The sequence below is a fragment of the Zosterops lateralis genome, assembly GCF_965231275.1.
Source record: "Zosterops lateralis genome assembly, chromosome: 4".
Lineage (NCBI taxonomy): Eukaryota > Metazoa > Chordata > Aves > Passeriformes > Zosteropidae > Zosterops > Zosterops lateralis.
Window position 1 is genome coordinate 61665621 of NC_139765.1, and position 20622 is coordinate 61686242.

The 20622-nt window shown below is 39.8% G+C and overlaps 1 protein-coding gene across 3 annotated transcripts in view; it reads left to right on the forward strand.

Annotated features, from left to right (window-relative positions):
- Positions 1–20297, forward strand: part of SLC26A5 (solute carrier family 26 member 5) — a 35258-nt gene extending 14961 nt beyond the window's left edge. For 2 of the 3 annotated variants that reach the window (XM_083859082.1, XM_083859083.1), the window contains exons 3-19: positions 562–701; positions 3828–3938; positions 4513–4694; positions 5200–5364; positions 6777–6929; positions 8152–8234; positions 8329–8476; positions 10225–10338; positions 10701–10778; positions 11879–11974; positions 12737–12843; positions 14008–14077; positions 15459–15551; positions 16459–16569; positions 17456–17662; positions 17919–17973; positions 18523–20297. In XM_083859082.1, coding sequence (XP_083715208.1) covers positions 562–701; positions 3828–3938; positions 4513–4694; positions 5200–5364; positions 6777–6929; positions 8152–8234; positions 8329–8476; positions 10225–10338; positions 10701–10778; positions 11879–11974; positions 12737–12843; positions 14008–14077; positions 15459–15551; positions 16459–16569; positions 17456–17662; positions 17919–17973; positions 18523–18665 — 2056 coding nt within the window. In that variant the 3' untranslated portion in view covers positions 18666–20297. Of the gene's footprint in view, positions 1–561; positions 702–3827; positions 3939–4512; positions 4695–5199; positions 5365–6776; positions 6930–8151; positions 8235–8328; positions 8477–10224; positions 10339–10700; positions 10779–11878; positions 11975–12736; positions 12844–14007; positions 14078–15458; positions 15552–16090; positions 16119–16458; positions 16570–17455; positions 17663–17918; positions 17974–18522 lie in introns of those variants that run through there. The other variant, XM_083859084.1, reaches the window with a different exon arrangement.
- Positions 20298–20622: the final 325 nt, after the last annotated feature.

A 20622-nucleotide genomic window follows, 5' to 3' on the forward strand; every position in this document is an offset into this window, starting at 1 on the left:
CTTGCCTTTCTGGGTGAAGAAGGGTTATGTTCTCAAACAACCTGAAAGTTGGTCTGTCAGTACTGGTAGTGATAGTAATAAGTACTGGTTAAATTAAAATATTTGGTATTTTTAAAGCATAAGAATATATTATGATCAAAAAAGTATAAAAGCACAGAACTAGTAAATGGGGGAAAGCACTGCAAAGGACTCTGATGAGTGAAAACCACTATCAGGAATCAAGTTATGCTCAGGAGATTGTTACTAGGGATGATCTCAGAAAAGGTGTGACCACTCAATTGTGCATAGACTGGAACAGTTTTACTTCCCCCTCCAGCCTCACAAGACTTTTGTTTTCTTCTCCAGTTCCGTAAGGTTTGTGAACAGCACTAACATGTGATTAAGGGCTAAATTAACTGGAGGCATAGTTGTTTGTGCTTAACCATGTTCAGAAATTACTGTCATCAGGAGGCTGAGCCTGCCTGTAAAGGAGATGTTTTCCTGTATAGGGATAAAAGAGAATTTTTGAAACCTGTTTGTCACCTGCTAATGTGTAACTTTCTTTCTGGTTTGTATTTCCAGTTGTTCTTCTAAGAAAGCCAAGTCTCATCTTTACCGTTTCTTACCAATTTTAAAATGGCTTCCTCGTTACCCAGTGAAGGAATATTTACTGGGAGACATTATCTCAGGTATAAGCACTGGGGTCATGCAGCTTCCTCAAGGTGAGTGTGCCTCTGGACTTAATTATCTCTTCTTTGCTTTTTCTGTGTGTGCTTTTATGGCAGTGCTTGGCATCCTGAAAGAGGTGCTGAGAACAGGATGTGTATCTCAGGGCTTTGTGTGGGGATCAGCATGGATTCTGCAGACCAGCCCAGAATGATGATTCCCTTAAAACTGCAAGTCAGTGATATGCACCAAACTTTGAAAGAAGCTCCCTCTCTAATCAGTATCCACAGCTCTCAATGGTAGACCAGCTTTTTACAGTTTAAGTGCACGTCTAAACTTTGGCTGAATGCACCATATTATTTACTGATCTCATTGTCCTGAAAGTCCTGGCAAATTTCCTTCAGAGGGTAGCAGTATCTAACAGATATATAGACATTATGTTTCAGAGAGCAACTGGGACAAAGTAACCAAACTGAATTTGACCAGAGAAGAATGTGCAAGAATTCACAGACTTATCCCTAATGCTAGAAGTCACCAGTTTATACTGGAACCATAGTAGCAGGAAGCGATTTACGTGGTGAAAATAAATCAAAAATAAATCATCCCTAACAAGACTGAAAATCTATGGAAATTTCTATTAAATTAATTGGGAGTGTCACCCTAAGTGGAGGCCAGTCCTGAAGCAGGAGCACGCTCTGGGAGACAGAGAAAGCCAGTGTTCACTGTTCTGTTCAGCTCTTGGTGAATGGACCAGTAGATTCTTTTGTTTAGCCCAGCACTTAATATTAGCAGTTTCAAAAGTGTTAGGAGGTTAGAAAACAACAGCACTTTTACAGCAATATCTTTATGGGGTGCCCACTGCTCTGGGAATGGCAGCTTCACCATAGCAGCCACAGTCTCAGCAGATTTTTCTGGGAGGTCTTGGAGTCAAGGAAATTCCTTGATTTGTGCAGAGCCCTGTCCAGAGGGTGATGTAATTAAGCATATATAAGTTTACTTCTGTGTTGACTTATTTCATATTTGCATCTCACTTGTTTACTCTAGGCTGAGGCAGGTCGGAAAAGTTCATCTCTAAATCCAAGATTTTAACGGGTGGTAACCCATTAAAATAATTAAATACCCTAACTTAGTCTATGCAGATCATTTCTTTATTTCTGAATCTTCCTGGTTTTGTGTAAGTTTTATGATTAAAGTTGTTTTTTCTTCCACGCATGGAAGCATCAACTTATCTTAAACTGATAGCTAATGTGATTAATTCTCATGCATATCTGTCATATACTAGACACAAACATTGCCAGTTGTATCCTGAAACATAATTTATGTCATGACCTGAAAGAACACTAAAATTTAAGTGGTCAGCAGTGAACTTTATACTTAATTTTGTGACTCTCTTTTAAAGTAAACACTATTTATTTGGTGACTGTAAACATGTCCTTAAACTGCTCCTAATCTTTCCCTTTTTTAAAACACAAAAGTTGAACTTTCATTTTTCTGGAATGGATGTAATTAAAACAAGCATGAGTTCAAAAAAGCCTGGGAATCATTCCAGGCAGAACTACAATGACCACGGTGTTTAACCATGGCCTCCTATCAAGTCAATATCTCTTTATTCCCTTGGCAGTGACAGTCTCTAAAAATGCCAGTACAAATGAAAGGGAATAAAAGGGTATTCAGTTTAGGAACTTCACATAGACCCACCCTCCCAGTTTTGAACACTGATTTTCAGTTCTAGTTACTTGTACTGTTAAGTTCATCATCATATTAAAGGCCAGGCTCTTACAAAACAGGGTGTTTGTTTTGTTAGGAGAGGTACTCCTTGGGTGAGAGAAGATCTGTGGGATGAATTTTACAAATACTTAATGAAATGCTCATTTGAGCAAGACAATAAACAATACCATCAGTCCAGTTTTGGTTAGAATATGAGTTTTTGGTTAGGACTCAGGTGTTCCTTAGGGTAGAATAAGGCCCTGTGAGTTACTGCACTGCACAAGAGCACTTGGATGGCACAGAAGATCCTTTGGTTTAGCTCTTTTGTTTTTTTAATGTGAAGCTTTGTCTCCCAGTTTAAATTATTAGGGAGTGGTGTTTTCGAGTATCCCTGGCTCTCCATGGTGGGTAAACCATTGCTTCTGTTTGGAATTTGCACTGACCCATTGAGATTTTTACCCCTTACTTGGACCAGTGTGCCCAAGTGTGGCAAGAACACACAGGTGTGTTACCAGCTTGTTGAGAGTGCAGAACCAAGCCAAGGCAGTGTTTTCTCCTTGAGGCCCCTTTGTTCTGTTCTGGTGTCAATTCTCATTAGCACAAGCTGTGTAGAACTATTGTTTTGGCTAGAACTGCTTGGGACAGTTACGTGCCCTATCACATGGTGAACACCACTTGCTTGTGAGCCTGGTCCCATGATAAAGCACGCCCTGAGTCACACAGAAGGTGGGAGATGTTCTTCCCTGGTGTCCCTTAGAGCTGTTCCCCCACAGGTCCACAGTTTTGGTTGCCAGCCCCCATTACAGATAGGAACGATGTAGATTGCATTCCACTGCATGGAACTGGACAGGGCTTAATGACAAAAAGGACTTTGTTTTTGGGAAGAATACCAGACTGTAAAAGCTCTGTGACCTTACAGATTGTCAGAAATTATTCTCTGCTTATTTTACATTTTGAAGCATGTTTTGTGGAAACATAAACTGTTATGTCATCCCAGTCATTCTGAGGTGAGGGAGGAGGGAAGTGTTTAGTCAGTTATAGGTGGCCATGAACACCATGTCTGATGAGAAAAGGAAGACAAAGTCAAATGTGTCCCATTTGTTATGAGGGTTCGGGTGTTTCTAACTAGATTCTCCTGCAGATGAAAACAAAAGCAACATAAGGCATTTGTTGGCCATTAAGGAGTGCTTCCACCCACAAAGGGAAAACAGATGCACATGTGTACACACAAACACACACACACCTGCAGTGCCTGTAATTAGAGACTTTGCTTTCCTGGCTCAACCCATCATATTTCTAGACACTTCCCTATAGCATTTCATATTTTAAAGACTATTCACTGCAAGATCTATTTTTTAAACCTGGGACAAGTCTCTAGATTTCCTATTAGATGTAGGCTTAAATCCCTTTGCTTCAGGTGGTTTTTTTTTGTTGTTGTTGTTTATCTAACATATATATTTGTGTCTGTTTTCTAGGTTTAGCCTATGCTTTGCTGGCAGCTGTTCCCCCAGTATTTGGCCTATATTCTTCATTTTATCCTGTTTTTCTATATACTTTTTTTGGAACCTCCAGGCACATATCAATAGGTATATCTGTATGGGTAACTGAAAGTCTGTCTGTATATGTGTGTGGGTGTGTTTAATAAAGCTGTAAAAATAAAATTGGAAAGGCGTAGTTGTTTTCCATTACTTCAAATTTAAGTGCATAGGAGAAACACAAATATGTGGAACATAACCAGTACTTTTTATTGTTAGTTTATCCATTTTACTTTGGAAGCAGTAGAAGAGCATCTTGTATCAGATTAGGTCTGGAAATGTATGCTGCAAACTCCTGAACTATGATTTCATTGCTTCAGTCAGCTGTCTGTGTGGCCAGGATGAATCTTTAATTTGCAAATTAGAAACTGAGATAGAAAAGAAATGATGGTGTTTACCTCCTGCAGAGATGTAGGTTCACCATCTAACTGGCCTTAATGGTGCTGAGTACTGGAGCAGCTTTGGGGACTAAAAATACATTATTAAGGTAGAAAGCTCTTAGTTTAATTCTACATATCTCAAAAAGAACCACTCCTAAAAAAAAAAAAAACAAACAGGAAAGAAAAAAAAAAAAAAAAAACTTGCCAGGTTTTAAGCAATAACTTTCCTCTCCCTCTTATTTCAGGCACCTTTGCTGTGGTTAGTATGATGGTTGGTGGCGTTGCTGTGAGAGAAGTGCCTGATGGAATGATTTCTCTGGACTCTAATTCTACTAATATTACAGATGTCCTTGAATATTACAGTGCTAGGGATACCAAGAGGGTGCAGGTAGCTGTGGCTCTGGCCTTTCTTTCAGGACTTATCCAGGTAGGTGCTCACAGTTTGCTCTAAGGGCAGCTCTGCTGCTGGACTTGCAGGGGGTGCTGGGTCAAGGTTGGATCCCCTGGAACCAGACTTGTGCTTCTGCACTGCTCCATGTAGGACACAGGCTGCTTTCTAGCAGCCACATAACAGGACTGGGGATGGATGCATTGGAGGTGGGACTTCATCTGGCATCTTAGCTGGACTGGAAAAAAAATGGGATCTTCTCCCTTTTCATTTTTTCCTATCCCATCAGAAAAACTCAACTGATGTTCTCTGATCTGTCCATAAGTGCATACAAATAATGCATAGATACATACCTGTATCTCACACTGGACCTGCCAGTGGCATGGAAGATTGGGTGCATTGATGGCTGCTTCTGAACTGGCTTTAGAAAAGCCAAGCTCAGATTTGTCCCATCTGGCTTGGGCATTGAGGAGAGGGGTGGCATTGTGTGCTATATCCAGACTATAGTGGGAGTCACATGGTTGACACTTCTCTTTTTCCTTAGTTGTGTTTAGGTTTCCTTCGATTTGGATTTGTGGCCATCTATCTAACAGAGCCTCTGGTGCGAGGATTTACCACTGCAGCTGCAGTTCATGTCTTTGTTTCCCAGTTAAAGTATTTTCTTGGCATCAAGACCAGCCGGTACAGTGGACCCCTCTCAGTTGTATATGTGAGTAACTACACTTACTAAACATGCAAATTCTGTGTAGTCTGGATCTAGTTCCTTAGCTTTCTCCTGATTTTATGTATTATTTGGCACTAAGTAGAATAATCTTCAGTGTTGAACACTGGGTATGAGGTCTTTAAGTGCCATAGCAATATATGAATATCTGAAAGTGCAGCCCAAGTGTGACGTGATAGATACACACGGTCCGAGATGGATTTTGGGGCTCTGCAGTTTTGTAATATGAACAGATACTGTTCATTGAAGCAAGTCTCTTGTGCCTTGGGGAAAAATGTGCTCCTAAAATGCTTTACTGTAAATCAGGCATGTTCTACAAAGCTAGGAAATGCTGCTCTCAGAATCTTCCCACTCTTAAGTGGAAGAAAAGGGAAGATCTCAGACGTCTGTGAAAACCTAAGCTTTTGAGCAGATTGATGGCTCAGCAATAATGAAGTTTCAGGATTTCATTTACATGGAGGCTATAGAAAATACTTTGTGGGGATCTTCTGTACTTTTGTGCAGATGTAACAAACCTTGTGGAAATAAATCTGCATTATTGATTAATTCCAAAATTTGCTGTTCAGTTCACTGATCTGGGAACCAGTCAAACTAATTGCCAAACAAATAGAAGGGAAGTTACAAATTCAAGATGCATACTACCAGAACATCTTGAATGTATAGCATCTTGACAATTGTTGAAATTTTCAATCTGCATAAGGAAGAGTATGTTCATCTTCTTTCCAAGACCTCTCCAGAGGTTATTTATTTATTTCAGTGCAGTGGAAGAAGGCGGAATAATCAGTATAGGGAGTTATTTACCCTCTAGAAACTTGAGTATTCCAGCAGGCTTTTTTTCTAATACCCTTTTAGTGAGTGTTTTCAATTAAAAGTTTTTTTGGAATAATGGCCAGTTCAGCAGCATTGCAGGATCACTGTTATTTAACCATATTGTTATGGCAACCTCAATAACTCTATCAGCAGCTTTACTATTTTAGAATAGTTTATGCAGCTCTAAGTAAATGTGACTTGCCAAAGAATATTTGAAGGTATTAGAAGGAGTTTGCATTTATTGCTTTCAGGTAGCTGCCACTGAGGAATATGTGTGAAAATGTTGATGATGAGAGATATGGTTTAATTTAGGCTTTTTACGCCATTAAAGTTTTTTCTTCAGATTTTTGCCCCCTTTAAGGAGCACTGATATTGTAAATGATTCAAGTGCATTTCTCTCACTGAGGCACTCCAGTCCTCTGTGTTTTGTAGGAACAATGGGTATTTTGGTGAGGCCCTTGTTCACTGTGGTTGTAAATTTAGAATGAAACCACAGCTGAAAAGCAATATATAATTTGCTGTTTTGTGGCAAATCTCTGCGAAGATTCTGGTTTTTTAAGAATAATTATGATGCTTCTGGTATGTTACAGAGCCTAGCTGCCGTGTTTTCAAAAATAACAACCACCAATATTGCTGCATTGATTGTTGGATCAACGTGCATTGTTCTATTGCTGATTGGCAAAGAAATAAATCTCCGGTTTAAGAAGAAGCTCCCAGTTCCTATTCCTATGGAGATCATTGTGGTAAGCCAGTTGGGAAATTCTGTGACTAAATTATATAGCTATTCTAAAGCTGTAGAAACTGTCTCATGTTCTGTCTTATCACACTGAGCTTGAGAGTGACTTCCATTGAACATAATTCATTTGAACCTTAATCCAGTTGAAGGTTTGGATTCTCTTAGAATTAAGAATTGGAATGCTCATATGGAAAGCAAAAAGTCCCAAAGAAGAATTAAAAAACAATTTAAACACCACCTAGTGCTCTATAGCAATGGTTAGATATATATGGGTTGTAAAACCCTCTCTATCCAGGAGTTTGATTGATTGATTGTCTGCAAGACAGTGCAGAGTGTCTTGAGTGGCATTTCTTACTTTGAGTCCAAGAGCTCAAAACCCTTTCCTGAAGGAAGGTGCTTACAGATGCCTGTTCAGAGGTTCTGCAGGCTTGCTTGTTTTTTGAAATGCAGTAGCAGAGAGAAGAGCTGGAATTATCAGGACTTAAACTTCTTTCTCTGTTTCTGAGACTGATAACTGGCTGCAGCACTGATTCTGTTTCAAATGACTGTTCTAAAATACCTGTGTAAAACAGACTATCATAATACACACAAAGCCTACAGCTCAGACAACCTTTTAACTTTAAAAGTGATTTGATTTAAAAATGAGGTCTCCGATTACTACAGCTCTCAAAAAAACTACTCATAATAGAGTCAAGAAAGGGAATAAATGAAGGTATGGGCACAATCTAGATAGAAGGAACAAAGACAAGGGATGCTGGTGAGAGATGAAGGAGATGGTGTAATAGGGTGTTTATTGATAGGCAATAGCAAAACGATGTTCCTTCCTTTGCTGTTGCATCAGTTCTCGTTACAGATAACAGGCAATGCACATGCCAATAAGGCAGTGCACACAGGCAGGAGTGTCCTTGCATTTAATTTTTCCAATACATTAATTTGCCTGAGCTTGGCTTAGGTAAAGGGAATTTGAGTGATTCGTATCATACCATAGCATGTTCCATTTAACTGTTTACAAAAAAACCTATAAAATCAGGATGAGTTGGACATGATGAAGGGAAAATCATATTTCTTCCTTTTTGTCTGCTTTTTTAGCCTCTAACTCATAGAAAACTGGTTGACAAATAAATGTAACCCCTTGTGTGTATTAATCATAGCCAGCTAACCTTTATATCTCTTCAGGTGTCTTTATCTCTTTTTAGATAATGTTTACAAATGTGTTTGTGGATTTTTAGGTCATAATTGGCACAGCAGTTTCAGCTGGAATGAATCTGAATGAGTCATACAAAGTGGATGTTGTTGGGAATATTCCTAAAGGGTAGGGATGATACATTCTTATTAAGACTGTGCCTTTTCTGTATTGCATATAGTTCTTATCATATTAATTTGTAAATATTAATTTCATCTCCAAGGTTACGTGCACCAGCAGTTCCTGAGATTCAGCTAATCCCAGCAATATTTGTGGATGCAGTAGCAATAGCAATAGTTGGATTTTCAATGGCTGTATCAATGGCCAAGATCTTTGCCATTAAGCATGGTTACACCATCGATGGGAATCAGGTAAAAAAGCAGAAGGGTTGTTTGGTTGAAAATTCTCAGTAGCACCTTTATTACATTGTTAAAGTAGTGTGATATTGGCAAAAATGAGGGTTTTTTCAGTAGTGGAATCAGGCCAGATTTTTGACATCCTACACATTTGAAAGCCAGGAATTAGTTTAAGTTCATCTTCTGGCTGTATTTAAATAACCAGTTTCACTTTCAGCTTCACTTTGGGAAACCTGCTTCTGCTATACTTGGACATATGCATGAATATTAATTTTTGGGACAGACGTTACTTGACCATACTGTCCTGATGAGTTGCTACAGTTTCTCTGCATTCTGTAATAGAGCAAAGCATAGAGGTCTCATGTGATAAATATGTGTCAAAGAATTCTGGAGTTTAAAAATTCCAATTATGTTTTATGGTTTCTTTTTATTCCCACCCATTGTAAATGGGCAACTTGTCATTTTCTGAGGCAGCAATTGGCCCTGTCTATACTTAGCATTCTGAGCATAATTTGATTGATAAGGACTGTGTTTAGGATACCCTAAAATGAAAATGATATGTCCTTCTCACCTACTCTGGCCTTCCTGTGCAATGTGGAATCAATACTTCAGTTGGATTACTGGTCGATATCATTGTGGTGTCAAGGGAGACAGAGTTCCTGTGCTGTAACACATCTCCTAGAGCACACATCTGACACAGCACAGAGCAGCTGTTCCCCCCCCTTATCAAAGTGATTGCCTTCCTCTGAGAGTAAATGAAGTTTACCTATGAAATTTTACATCTGGTCAGGTCAATCCCATCCTTCATGTCATTGTGCTGTTACCCAAAGAGAGAAGAGGACAGAGCTGTAGCTGCTGCAAAGTAATTGGCTCTATTTACCCTCAACACAATCATTGCTGACCCAAGTTAAGCATCTAAATCTTTTCCTCAGGAGGTGCCAGGTGCTGCTTCACCTGAGTGTTAAACTGTAGAACTCCTTGTCACAGTAGCAGTGCATGCCAAGTGTTTAAATTAATCCAAAAAGGATTGTACAAACAAAAAGAGTAAAACTCATTGAGAATTATTGGAAATGTATGACTCAAGTCACTCAGTTACAAATAGCAAGGTGCAGAATGGTCTGGGGAGGCTTCATTACAAGCAAATCATGTCTTAGGCATCAGAAATGCAGTACTGAGGTAGATGGAGCTTGATCTCACTCATGGGAGCAGTTCTCATGTGGGGTCTTCCTGAGGAAGCAGTGGACACTCATTGGTTTTTTCATGTACAGCAATGGATTACCACTCATGGAAACACAGGCAGGGCTGCTCGTGGTTTTGAACACATAGGGTGGGAAGCAAAGAATGGTGCTTGCATGAGAAATCATTTTTCATGTATATTCAGGGTTAAAATTCAAATTATCACCAAGATGAAGAAATTCTTAAAACAAGCAGTGCTGTCATTCATTTTAGTTTTCAGTCTGATTGATTCTTGTAACGCTTGGGGATGGGAAATGTCTCCAGCATTTCATCAGAGACTTTATTTAACAGATGATTTAACATGCATCAGCTTGTGCATGCATGAGAACTACATGCACAAGCTGATGTAGAGAATTGTAGAGAATAAGCAATTATTCTCAACAATTAGGTTGCTTATTCTCTACAATGAAGTTGCTAGAAAACACTGTAAATAAGATGTGGATGTTAATGTCTGTGGATAGTTCCAGCTTGGTACACCTGCTAAGTATAACTGCCTTTGGCTTTTTTTGCTCTATTATTTTACACAGGAACTTATTGCCTTGGGAATATGCAACTCTGTGGGGTCATTTTTCCAAACCTTTTCAGTGACATGCTCAATGTCTCGGAGTCTTGTCCAGGAAAGCACTGGTGGAAAAACTCAGGTATGTAAAATAACCAAATCCTGAGCCAAAAGAAGTTTACTTTTTGGAGCTCCAAAACTAAAGTCTGGAGCTTATCTAGATGGCTGTATTTCTCTATCTGAGCCAGAAGAAATAACTGGAGTTTCCCATGTTTCAAATCCAGACTGGGTTAGGATAGAAAGTGGCATGATAGGTTAAATGGGTGGATGGAAGGAATCAAAAGTCATTTGAACAACCAGCCTTGTTGAAAGCACAAAGGGTTAGCTAATCAGTGATATTTCCCCTTGGGGACATTTCTAAATAATCTCTGGGTTGTTGGGTTTTTTTGGGGTTTTTTTGGGTTTTTTTGGGGGTTTTTTTTGGTTTTTTTTTTCTTTTTTCAGATTGCAGGTGCACTCGCTGCAGTTATGGTTCTTTTGGTAATTGTGGCTATTGGATACCTTTTTGAACCACTTCCACAGGTAAGGGAATTTTGCATATTAGGCATTGCATTGACTGTTAACAGAGGCCCATGAGTATTGCTAAAACTTGAGATTGTGGGAGGTTTAGTAAACAGCAGTTAGGCTTTGATCCAGAAGCCTTTACATTTTGTATGCATTTTTGCTGTAAATTTGCCTAGAAATAAATAATGTTTTGAACAATCCAGCAGTCAGTATTGGATATCCTGGACTCTGTCTTTAGAACATAAGAATACCTTCAAGTAATTCCCCTTTAGAACTATTTAGGTTGGAAAAGACTTTTAAGGTCATTGAGTCCAGCTGTTAACTCAGCACTGCCAAGGCCACCACTGAATCATGTCCCTAAGTGCCACATCTACTTGCTTTAAATATCTCCAGGGATGGTGACTCAACCACTTCCTGGGTAGCCTTGTCAATTCTTGACAAACATTTCCATGAAGAAATACTGAGTACAGGGGGACAATCACTAACTACCCTGGCCCTGCTGGCCAAATTTGATTGCAGCATAGGAGTTCTGGGTTGATGTTAAAAAGTTAAAGGAAAGTCACATCTTGGTGGTAGAAGTCTGGGGCTGGATAATGGCTCAGCATAATGAGTTGGGTTTGCTGCTGTTTATACTTATTTGTATAAAAATAAATTTTTGTGAATAAGTATATTTCTGACTTAAAAAAAAACTATTTCTGGTGATGTGCAAAAGACGATGCACAATTCTTGTTTCTTGTTATAGGAGTTGAACCTTGGGTTACAACTATATGACTGTTGCAGGAATTGTTTCAGTATGTTGTAGAGGAACATGAATTTAAGATTATAGTCTATTGCTTCAGGCACTGTAAGTGTATCAGCAAGTGTAAGAGCATGTGATTCCTCTTGCTAGAAAAGAGTAAATCAAACTGAGCTGAACTGGTTTGCCATTTCTGCAGCTGCAGTAAAAGCACATGTCCACTGAACTACCTGAAAAGTTGTGGGTTTTTGAATAGAACATCTGTTCAGTGGACTTACATCAGTTATAAATCACAGAAGTAGTTACTTGTGATTCTTTGAAGTTCTTACTTGGCATTGGGTTTATTTTGCTTCTGAAAATTGCATTTTTGTAATGTTCTTAGACAGTGCTAGCTGCAATTGTCATGGTGAACCTGAAGGGAATGTTTAAACAGTTTGGAGATATCAAGCACTTCTGGAGAACCAGTAAAATTGAGCTGGTGAGTATTGCATAGCTCAGTGCATATGTTTTACTGTATTAATTTCATTGCTATCCCCCAAACGGCATAGAAGCTTACCAAGGAGTTACAAATTAGTGTTGTATTGCAGATGAACCTAAGACAGAGAGCTGTAAGTACTCTGGGAGAGTGATCTGTTGGAGACGAGAATATTTTTGTTGTTGCTCAACAATCTTGTAATTCAGGCCAGAAGTAGTATGGTTGCAGTAAAAGCAAAGCTCTGGCAGTTTTGCTATAGGAACTGCACTGAAGGCTGTGGGAATGTCTGAGAAGAATTGGAAAACAGAGTAACAAAGAAAACCACTTGAAGGTATTTGCCATCTTTTAAGATAAACCAAACACCTGGCTGGAGTGGGCCAGAGCTAAGAGTATATTGGAGGGAACATTTTGGTGGCATTTCTCTCCTGGATGAACTGAGTTAGAGGTACTCGCAAGCCTTGAGTTGGTTAGTTGTTTGTTTTTAATCCTAAGGTATTTGGAGTCTGATGATGATAGAACAGGATTCCTTGGAGAACAGGACTTAAGGCATTAATTAATATTGTGACAGTCAGATGTTAGTTAGAGCCTGGAGCTTTTCTGCCCTTCTGAAAGGTTAAGGCAGTTCCCATCTGGCATCGTGGTGGGTTACATTAGAACCTGTTCCTGATCAGAAGTGATACAAAGGTTTTGAGGTTGGGTTATGCCGTTGTTTTTGTTGTTAACAGGAAAGGATGCATAATAATTCAGACCTTTTCTTTGTTTTAGGCCATCTGGGTGGTAGCTTTTGTGGCTTCTCTTTTCCTGGGACTAGACTATGGTTTGCTTACTGCAATAACATTTGCAATGATAACCGTTATTTACAGAACACAAAGGTCAGATTTCTTCTTTATCAAAATTAGTGTTTGCCGATCTTCTGTGTGGTTTTGTTTGTTTAAGGGGTGCAAATAAACAGAAGTTCATTCCACCTTCTTCAGCTGCACGCTGTATGGAATTTCCTTCCTAATATAGGTCATGCCCTTTGGCGCTGATCCAGGGTTCACATTTTCTTTTTCTGAGAGCAAAATTTTTAGAGGGCATGAACTTGCACTGTCAGTAATAAACAGAAGATTTTTCATTTCTCATACTGGTTAATCTTCTTGTTTATTTCTTTTAATGCTTACAGTTTAGAACTTCAAAAGTCTTCTTGCTGCCAGTTTCAGTACATGATTACATTTTGTGTGCACTAATTGTCACAAACAAGCTGAAGTTGTGTCAGGTTATCACGGGTTGAATGTTTAGGTATTTTAAAAGAAAGTTCTAACTTGTAAAATACTGTGGCTGTTCCTCTAGTTTTCAAGTCACTTCTCCCCATTCAAAGTGACAAAACTCTTATTGTGGAGCTTTCCAGGTCTACAGTGAAATGATTTCATGCATGTGTGGATAGGAGTGGCATGTGAGGCTTCCAGGCTCAAGGTCTGGGACAGATGGAAACTGTAAAAGTCTTGGTTTCATCTGCATTGGAATGAAAGCAAATTGTGAGATTTCCATTATGCATAAATAACAGTATTTTTCTGCCATCTCTATAGAGTTTTATTGTTGCAAACAGAACAGTAATGTACTTTGCTGTCACAGTTCTTGTGAGTTGGGAATATTCATCTTCTTAGGTATTGTCCTGGGAGCAGAGTGGATCTTTGAAATTGCAGCATATTTTCTGCCATTTTGAGTTTGCATATTTGCAAGACCATCGATAGAACTGCACCAGTTGGTGCTGCAGAGAATTTGCCCTGTATTTTCACATGCTTTCACTTATGCTTTTCAGAAAATGACAACATTTCTAGTCTGAGTGCTAAGCTTATAAATGGTTTTTGCACTGGCAGAAGCAAATTTTCTTTTAATTGTGTTCTGCCCTAAACTGCTGACTGCATTTAACCATGATAATCCTCTACCAGACAGGCCCTGCAGAATGAAATTTTAAAATAAGTTTCAGTCTGTGTTAAACACTCACTTTTCCACTTTATAAGTGATAATCCAGAACTACTTGTTTCCTTTCTCTCTAGGCCTGAATACAGAATCCTTGGTCAGATTCCTGACACTGACATCTACTGTGATGTGGAAGAGTATGAAGAGGTAGGAACATGTTCTTCTGCATTGGGTGGTTTCATTCAGTGGAGCAAAGACAGCTGTGGCAATTCACTGCCTTGCCCTACCACACTGCACATGCAGTGCTGGCTGCTGAGCATTCACCTCTGTTGAAAGGAAAGAAATAAATTTGGGGTTAGTAGTAAAAGTTGCTTTGTTCAAAATGCAAGTTCTATGTACTGCACATACATTTCACCAGGCTGTGATCAAAAGTAGTTTTATACTAGTTCCATTGTCCAAGTGTTTAGGAATACCATTGCCAACCCTGCTATGAACACAAGTGCATACCAGGCCACCTTCTTTATTTGTGTGGCAGTAGTGCAGGGAATCCATGGAGCCCAGAATCCAAACTTGTATGTTCTTCAGAATTGCATGAACTGTTCAAAACAGCATCCCACCCATCCCCTGCTCATTAAATCTACAGGATTGATGGGACAGTTGCTCACCATGCACTTAGCTTCTCATAAATGCCATTTTGTTCAACCAGAAGCTGATGAAAGCATTACATTTGGTCAGTGTGGTGGATATAAACATGCTGTATTTGTTCCCAAAAAACAACTACAATTTTCTGCACTCTCTGTTCTCAAAGATGCTGCTATAAAAGTTATGTCCTCCTTTACTGAGGAACCAGTCTGTAAAAACCTATGGAAAAAGACAATGCAGTTCTGCATTAAATATGATACAAAGCAGGAGTATGAGTGTAGACATTTATGTCTGTATGCAAAGGAGAGGAGACTCCATTTCTGTTACACTGAATGCAGTCAGCATTTCCTCCTGGGTAAAGGTGGGGATGGCAGCATATGGCAGGCTGGGTCTCTGTTGCTGGCCAGGTCATTTGCATGCAAAATGTCACAGTTCAGCCTGTTTAGAGATGACTGCATTTAAAGTAGGGGAGAGAAGTGAATATCAAGACCTGTCTGAAGGTCTGGATAAAACCAAAGATTTGAAAGGTTGGGGTTTTTTGATACTTGGGGAATCAAGAAAGAAAGAGAGGAAAATAAGTTATTATGCCTGTAGAAAGGGAGGCTAAAAAGGAAGCAATTTAGGAGTGCATGATTTCCTCATGGTAATACCAGATGCAAAGAGCAGCATCGGAGAACTGCAAATATTTAAATTCTTTTATGGCTGTACATTTTGGTGTAATACAGAAGGAGAAATGTTACCAGGCACTGATAGTGTGCAGTATTACACTGGGAAAGGGGGAGGTTCTAATCTGATTGCCTTTGCTCACAACAGTGCCAACCTACTTTATCTGGCACATGCTGAGAGCATCCAGGGTTGGCTGTTGTGCTGCTGCGTGTTCATGTGTCTTGTGATCACACAGGGGCTTTTATTCTGTTTAACTGTGCACATCCAATATTTTCCCTAGGTTAAAGAATGTCCTGGAATCAAAATATTTCAAGCTAATACATCTCTTTATTTTGCTAATAGTGAGTCATATGCAAGAGCACTGAAGAAAAAGGTGAGTAAATTCTTTAATGTCTGTGTCCTGAAAATTCAAACTGGCTTCTGAAACATGCTCATCTTTCAGCTCCTTTCTGTAGCCCTTAGCACAGTGTTTCTCAGCCTGCAGCCCCTGGTGATCTGTAAAATATAAGAAGGTGACCCAGCCAGCTACAGATTCTCTTAGGAAGCAACAACATAGTGGGAGGGAATGAATAGACAGTGTAGCTTCATACTGACTGCTCATGAATGGAAAGTGGTGGGTGCAGAGCACAGATTGGTCAAACCTTTTATTTTTTTCAGCAGGAAACTAGTTGCTGAGCTGAAAACAGAATGGGAACAAAAGTTTCCTTTCTGGGTCTCTAACTTTACTGGAGTATAAGACCGTGGAATACTGTGGGCACTTAGTGCCTCTGGTGGGCAGCAGGTGACCTGCACACAGGGTGTGCCTCACTCCCTGTGTCACCCCTGATGGCTCTGGGTGACAGTGGCAACAGCACAACTGCCTGACCCGGGGACAACTGCACCTGTACTAACTTGTGAAAAATTTTTCTGTAGCTCCCATGGCGAGTCTTGTGCAAAACAGGTGGGTGGTACTTGGCCTCACAAAGCAAGAGATTTTAGTGATTATTGCCCAAATGCACTTCTCTCGCCTTTGCTCTCCGCACTCCAATCAGCATTTGGTTGAAACACAACACTCTCTGATCTCGAGAAAAAAAATGAAATGCATCTTTCCCTCATCTTGTTAACCCAGTGCTTGCCAAGATGATTCCTTCTTTACACTGTTCTCACCCCCACCAAGGGAAGCTGGAAAATGCAGGCTTCTGGTTTAAATTTATGGCAGTGATTAATTCAGTGCAAATTGATACCCCTGTGACATCCTAACAAGCTGAATCTCCTCTGATCATACTTTCTTCTCCTGACAGACTGGAGTGGACCCCAGTGCCTTATTAGCAGCAAGGAGGAAAGCCCAGAAGCGCCATGCCAGGGAGATAAAGGCAGCAAATAAATGCAGAACCAAAGCTGTGGTGAAGCTGGTGAGCTCTTCAGTAAATATTTGCATCTGCTTTATCAGCTTACAGACTGCTTTCAGGTGTTAGCACTCTTGTGTTTTATACAAGGTGTGCTGCTTAGGGAGCAAGTGCTGTGCACTGGGCACAGGGGCTGAAGGAACAGTGTAAGGATCAGGGGCTCACTGCTATACTGGATAATTGTGTTGGACCTTGATTGCATTCAGGTAGCACAGAGTGGCACAGAAACTCTCCACACTGTCATGCTGTCTCACCAGTGGTGTTGGCAGAAATCAAAAGGACACTGCCTCTGCCCCTCCCCACACACTTGGAATAATAATGTAGAAATAAGATGTAATAAAACTAATTCTAATTAGGAGCCCCTGTAGCAAGAAGGTGCCGTCCCCCCTGCCAATCCTGGCATGGGCAGGATAAACTGAGAAGGGTTATTAGGTACATGATTGTACTTTTATGCATGTTTAAACTCACTGCCATGGTGGGAGATGGTGTGTGATTTTACCATGGGAAACCTAAAAAAGGCCTAACTTGAGAGCCCAATTGCTGTTCTTTATTTTGAATATATAAGTCTTGATGGCATCAGCCAGGGGTAAGACAAGGAGATGGAGTAAAAATGTGTCAGTAAAGATGACCAGGTGTGAGTGTTTGAAGGAAATGGGTAATTCAGTCCTGAGATAACAGCTTTAAGCTGTTTATATGTGACTGTAAGAAGGCTGGGCATAAGAGAATAAACCTTGATATACACAAGACATGGAGGTGTGTGTGCATGTCAAGCCAGTTTCTGTAGTGACCAGGAGCTTCTCCCCTTTTAAAGGCTTAAACAACACGAGTGAGGGGAGCAAAGGGATTTACTTTGAAAAAGCATTGACTGCCTTTTATTCATCTTCTCTCCCAGACTAACGACGTAGAAGCAAATGTAAAACATGAGATAGCAAGTGATGACTTACCTGTGAATGGAAAATTTGCAGATTCTACTGTACAAGACATGTCTCATGATGAGCATGAACATTTTGTGGAGCCCAAAGCAAATATTCACTCTTTAATTCTGGATTTCACCCCAGTGAACTTTGTGGATTCAGTTGGAGCAAAAACACTAAAAACAGTAAGTAGGCTTTTTTTCCCCAGAAAAACCCACAGAAAACTTTCCAGATACCTAATAAGAAACCTGTCAACATGAGACATAACTTCCTGCTCAAATACAATCCAGTATCTCACCTAATCACTGGTTTTATACTGTAAGTTTTAGCTGAATAATGGGGAATGTGTATTCTGCAGCTTTCACAGTATTTGGCTTCCAGAACTGTGATGTGTATGATGATGTACTATCTACATTTAACTTCATCTTAACTCTTTTGTAGATTATAAAAGAATACAAAGGAGTTGGTGTCTGTGTCTTCATTGCCAGCTGTAGTGGTGAGTTGAGATTTTTTTTTTTGTGATCTTTATGGGAGAGATTGTGTTTTGTCCCCTTCCCTCTGCTCCCAAATTTTCTGCTGCCAGTAGTGCCTCAGTAATATCAGCACTTTACACAGATTTGGATGTGAGGAAAAACAAGCCCATATACATTAGAGCTTTAACTTTAGTGAAAGTAGAGCATTGATAAAATGAGCTTTGTGAGGACTGAATCCTGCTCCCATTTCTTCACCTGGCAAGCTGTGAATGCTACACTGAACTTAGTATCTTGAAATCATAATGGTAATGTAATAAGGAAAAAAGCCTGAAATGTTCCAATATCTGATATTTGGGATAGTAGCATCTTCTGCCAAGAATAGGCCTCTGTCTGTGTCTGCATAAGAGAATTACCTGTCTGGTAATGTGCATGTGATCCACCTGGATATTTCAAACTTTTTTAGTTACAACAAGTAAGAGAACAAGTTCTCATCTTCTTCCTGGGATGCCATTATCTTCCATCTTTTTACTGAAGTCTATGTACTGATGCCATGTTTGGGTTTTGTTTTGTAGGCCCTGTTATGAGTCAGCTGACAAGACTGAATTTTTTTAATGAAAATGTAACAAGAGAGTTGCTGTTTCACAGTGTTCACGATGCTGTCCTTGCTTGCCAAGTGAAAGATGGGTCTGCTGCACGGGCTGACTCCAACATTTGAAGAGTGGCATCGAGCAGAATGGGAGCCAGATTTATGCTGATGGAGATTCTTTCTGAATATTTAATTTGCACAGTTTGAAGAGAGCCTGAGGCTGTTTGTATCTACGGGTATGGGGTGGTGCTTATTTTTTGTAGGAAGAGTGGATAAGGAAATGGAAGCCTTCATGCTCTTGAATTTTTTTCCTTTGATCAGGGTATAGCTTTCCAATAATACACAAGCACAGAATTATGCAAGAAGAAAAAATTAAGTGTATTCTGCTGCAGTCAGAATCTGGTGGACAAGGTGACATTCCTATTCCTGTTGAGAAAATGGGCACTTTAACTCACTACGAGTGGGATCTTGCAGGAGGTAACTGTTCTGCAAGTGCAATACACTGTACCAGTGTCTTTAAAAACTTTCTTAGATGAATTTTAAAGCCTGATTTCAACATCTGCATACAACAGATTCGTACAATTTATAATAATCTGTCAGCTGGATTAATGAATTCACACAGGTGGCATTTACCTGCTGCTGTTTTTAAATCTGGATGGTAGTTATATTTTTAAAAATACCTAACCTGTCTCAGCTATACCCAGTTCTTAATTTTTGCTCTAAGTGAACTTCAAGTCAGAAACTCATTGTTTGATTATTACATTATCAGTATGGTACTTCTACTGCCAAAACTCAGTTAGGCTTTCTAGAAAAGAACACAGATGATTTTAAGCTAAACTTAATTTAACTTCTAAGTTTGAAGACAAAACTGGTTTAAGACAGGAATGGAGCTTATTTAAGTTAAGAACTGCTGCCCTATATGCAATCTTTTAAGCTGGAATAAAAATTTAATCAAGGTCTAAAGTCTAAGTGATCCAAAAAAAAGGTACTTTTGTGTTGCCCATCTTCCTCCCAGTACTGCTGCTTCTGCCTCAGCTTTTAAGTGCTTTGAGAAATAACAACTCAAAGATGGTACGTGTTTGGGTTTTGTAAAAGAAACAGTATTGTGGGGTTTCTTTTTCTATTGTTGGCCTGGCAGCTGTGGTACTGCCTCACTTCAGGTGTGAGATGAAAACCATGGACATTATGCAAAAGAAATGTTTAATGCCCCTGTTTCCCCTCACAGCAGTCACTGTGAAACTCAGCAGAGACAGGAACCTAAAAGTGTTTCTCTGTAGGTTATTTTGAGAGCACAGGGCAAGTGGAGCATCAGTGCCATTGCATTCAGCACCCTCAAATCACAGGTCCTGTGCATAAGGAATTCACACACCTTCCTCACTTCTGGCCACAGAATGTAATACTCTTATTTTATTTCAGGCTCTGTTGCAGTTCAGGCTTGCTTCAGGTACACTGTTTCCCAGGAACCAGGGAAGTCAGGGAAGATACTTTATTTCCTCAGACTCCCCTACTCATAGGGCTGGGAAGCTTTCTGCATCAGAAATTGCTGCTTAGCTGGAGTTCAAAGGATGAAGTGCATGCATGTCAAGACATTGTGTGTGCTTATTTAAAACAACTTTTGGTACATTTTATAATGTTAACTATTTCAACAAGCCTTTGTATCTACATACAGTATATTTTTCTACTTTCAGCTTGTCGCAGCTTCAGTTTTTAACTCTGTAGTCTGTTCAGTTCACCTCAAAATCCTGTCAACTTCCAAAATAAAGTGATGTCACTTACCAAAATTTTCCACTTTGTCTTGGTGAGACTCTATGAGAGACAAGTGAGGCTCCCAGATAAGATACAAGTGTTTGATGCCAAGGGAGGGGCCAGGAGAGGTTTCCACCTGTAGGCAGATCTTTTCCTGCTGTGCTGGTTCCTGCTCCTCACTTCTGTCACCTCCATGAGTCCTCTCCCTGTCAGGCCTCACAGGGATACAAGGAAAGCTGGCTTTCCCATCCTGGTAGTAACAGCTGCACTTCCTGGGGAGCTGCTGAAATGCTGGACTAAGAACCTTTGCCCAAGAAAGTCCCACATCCCAGACCATGTA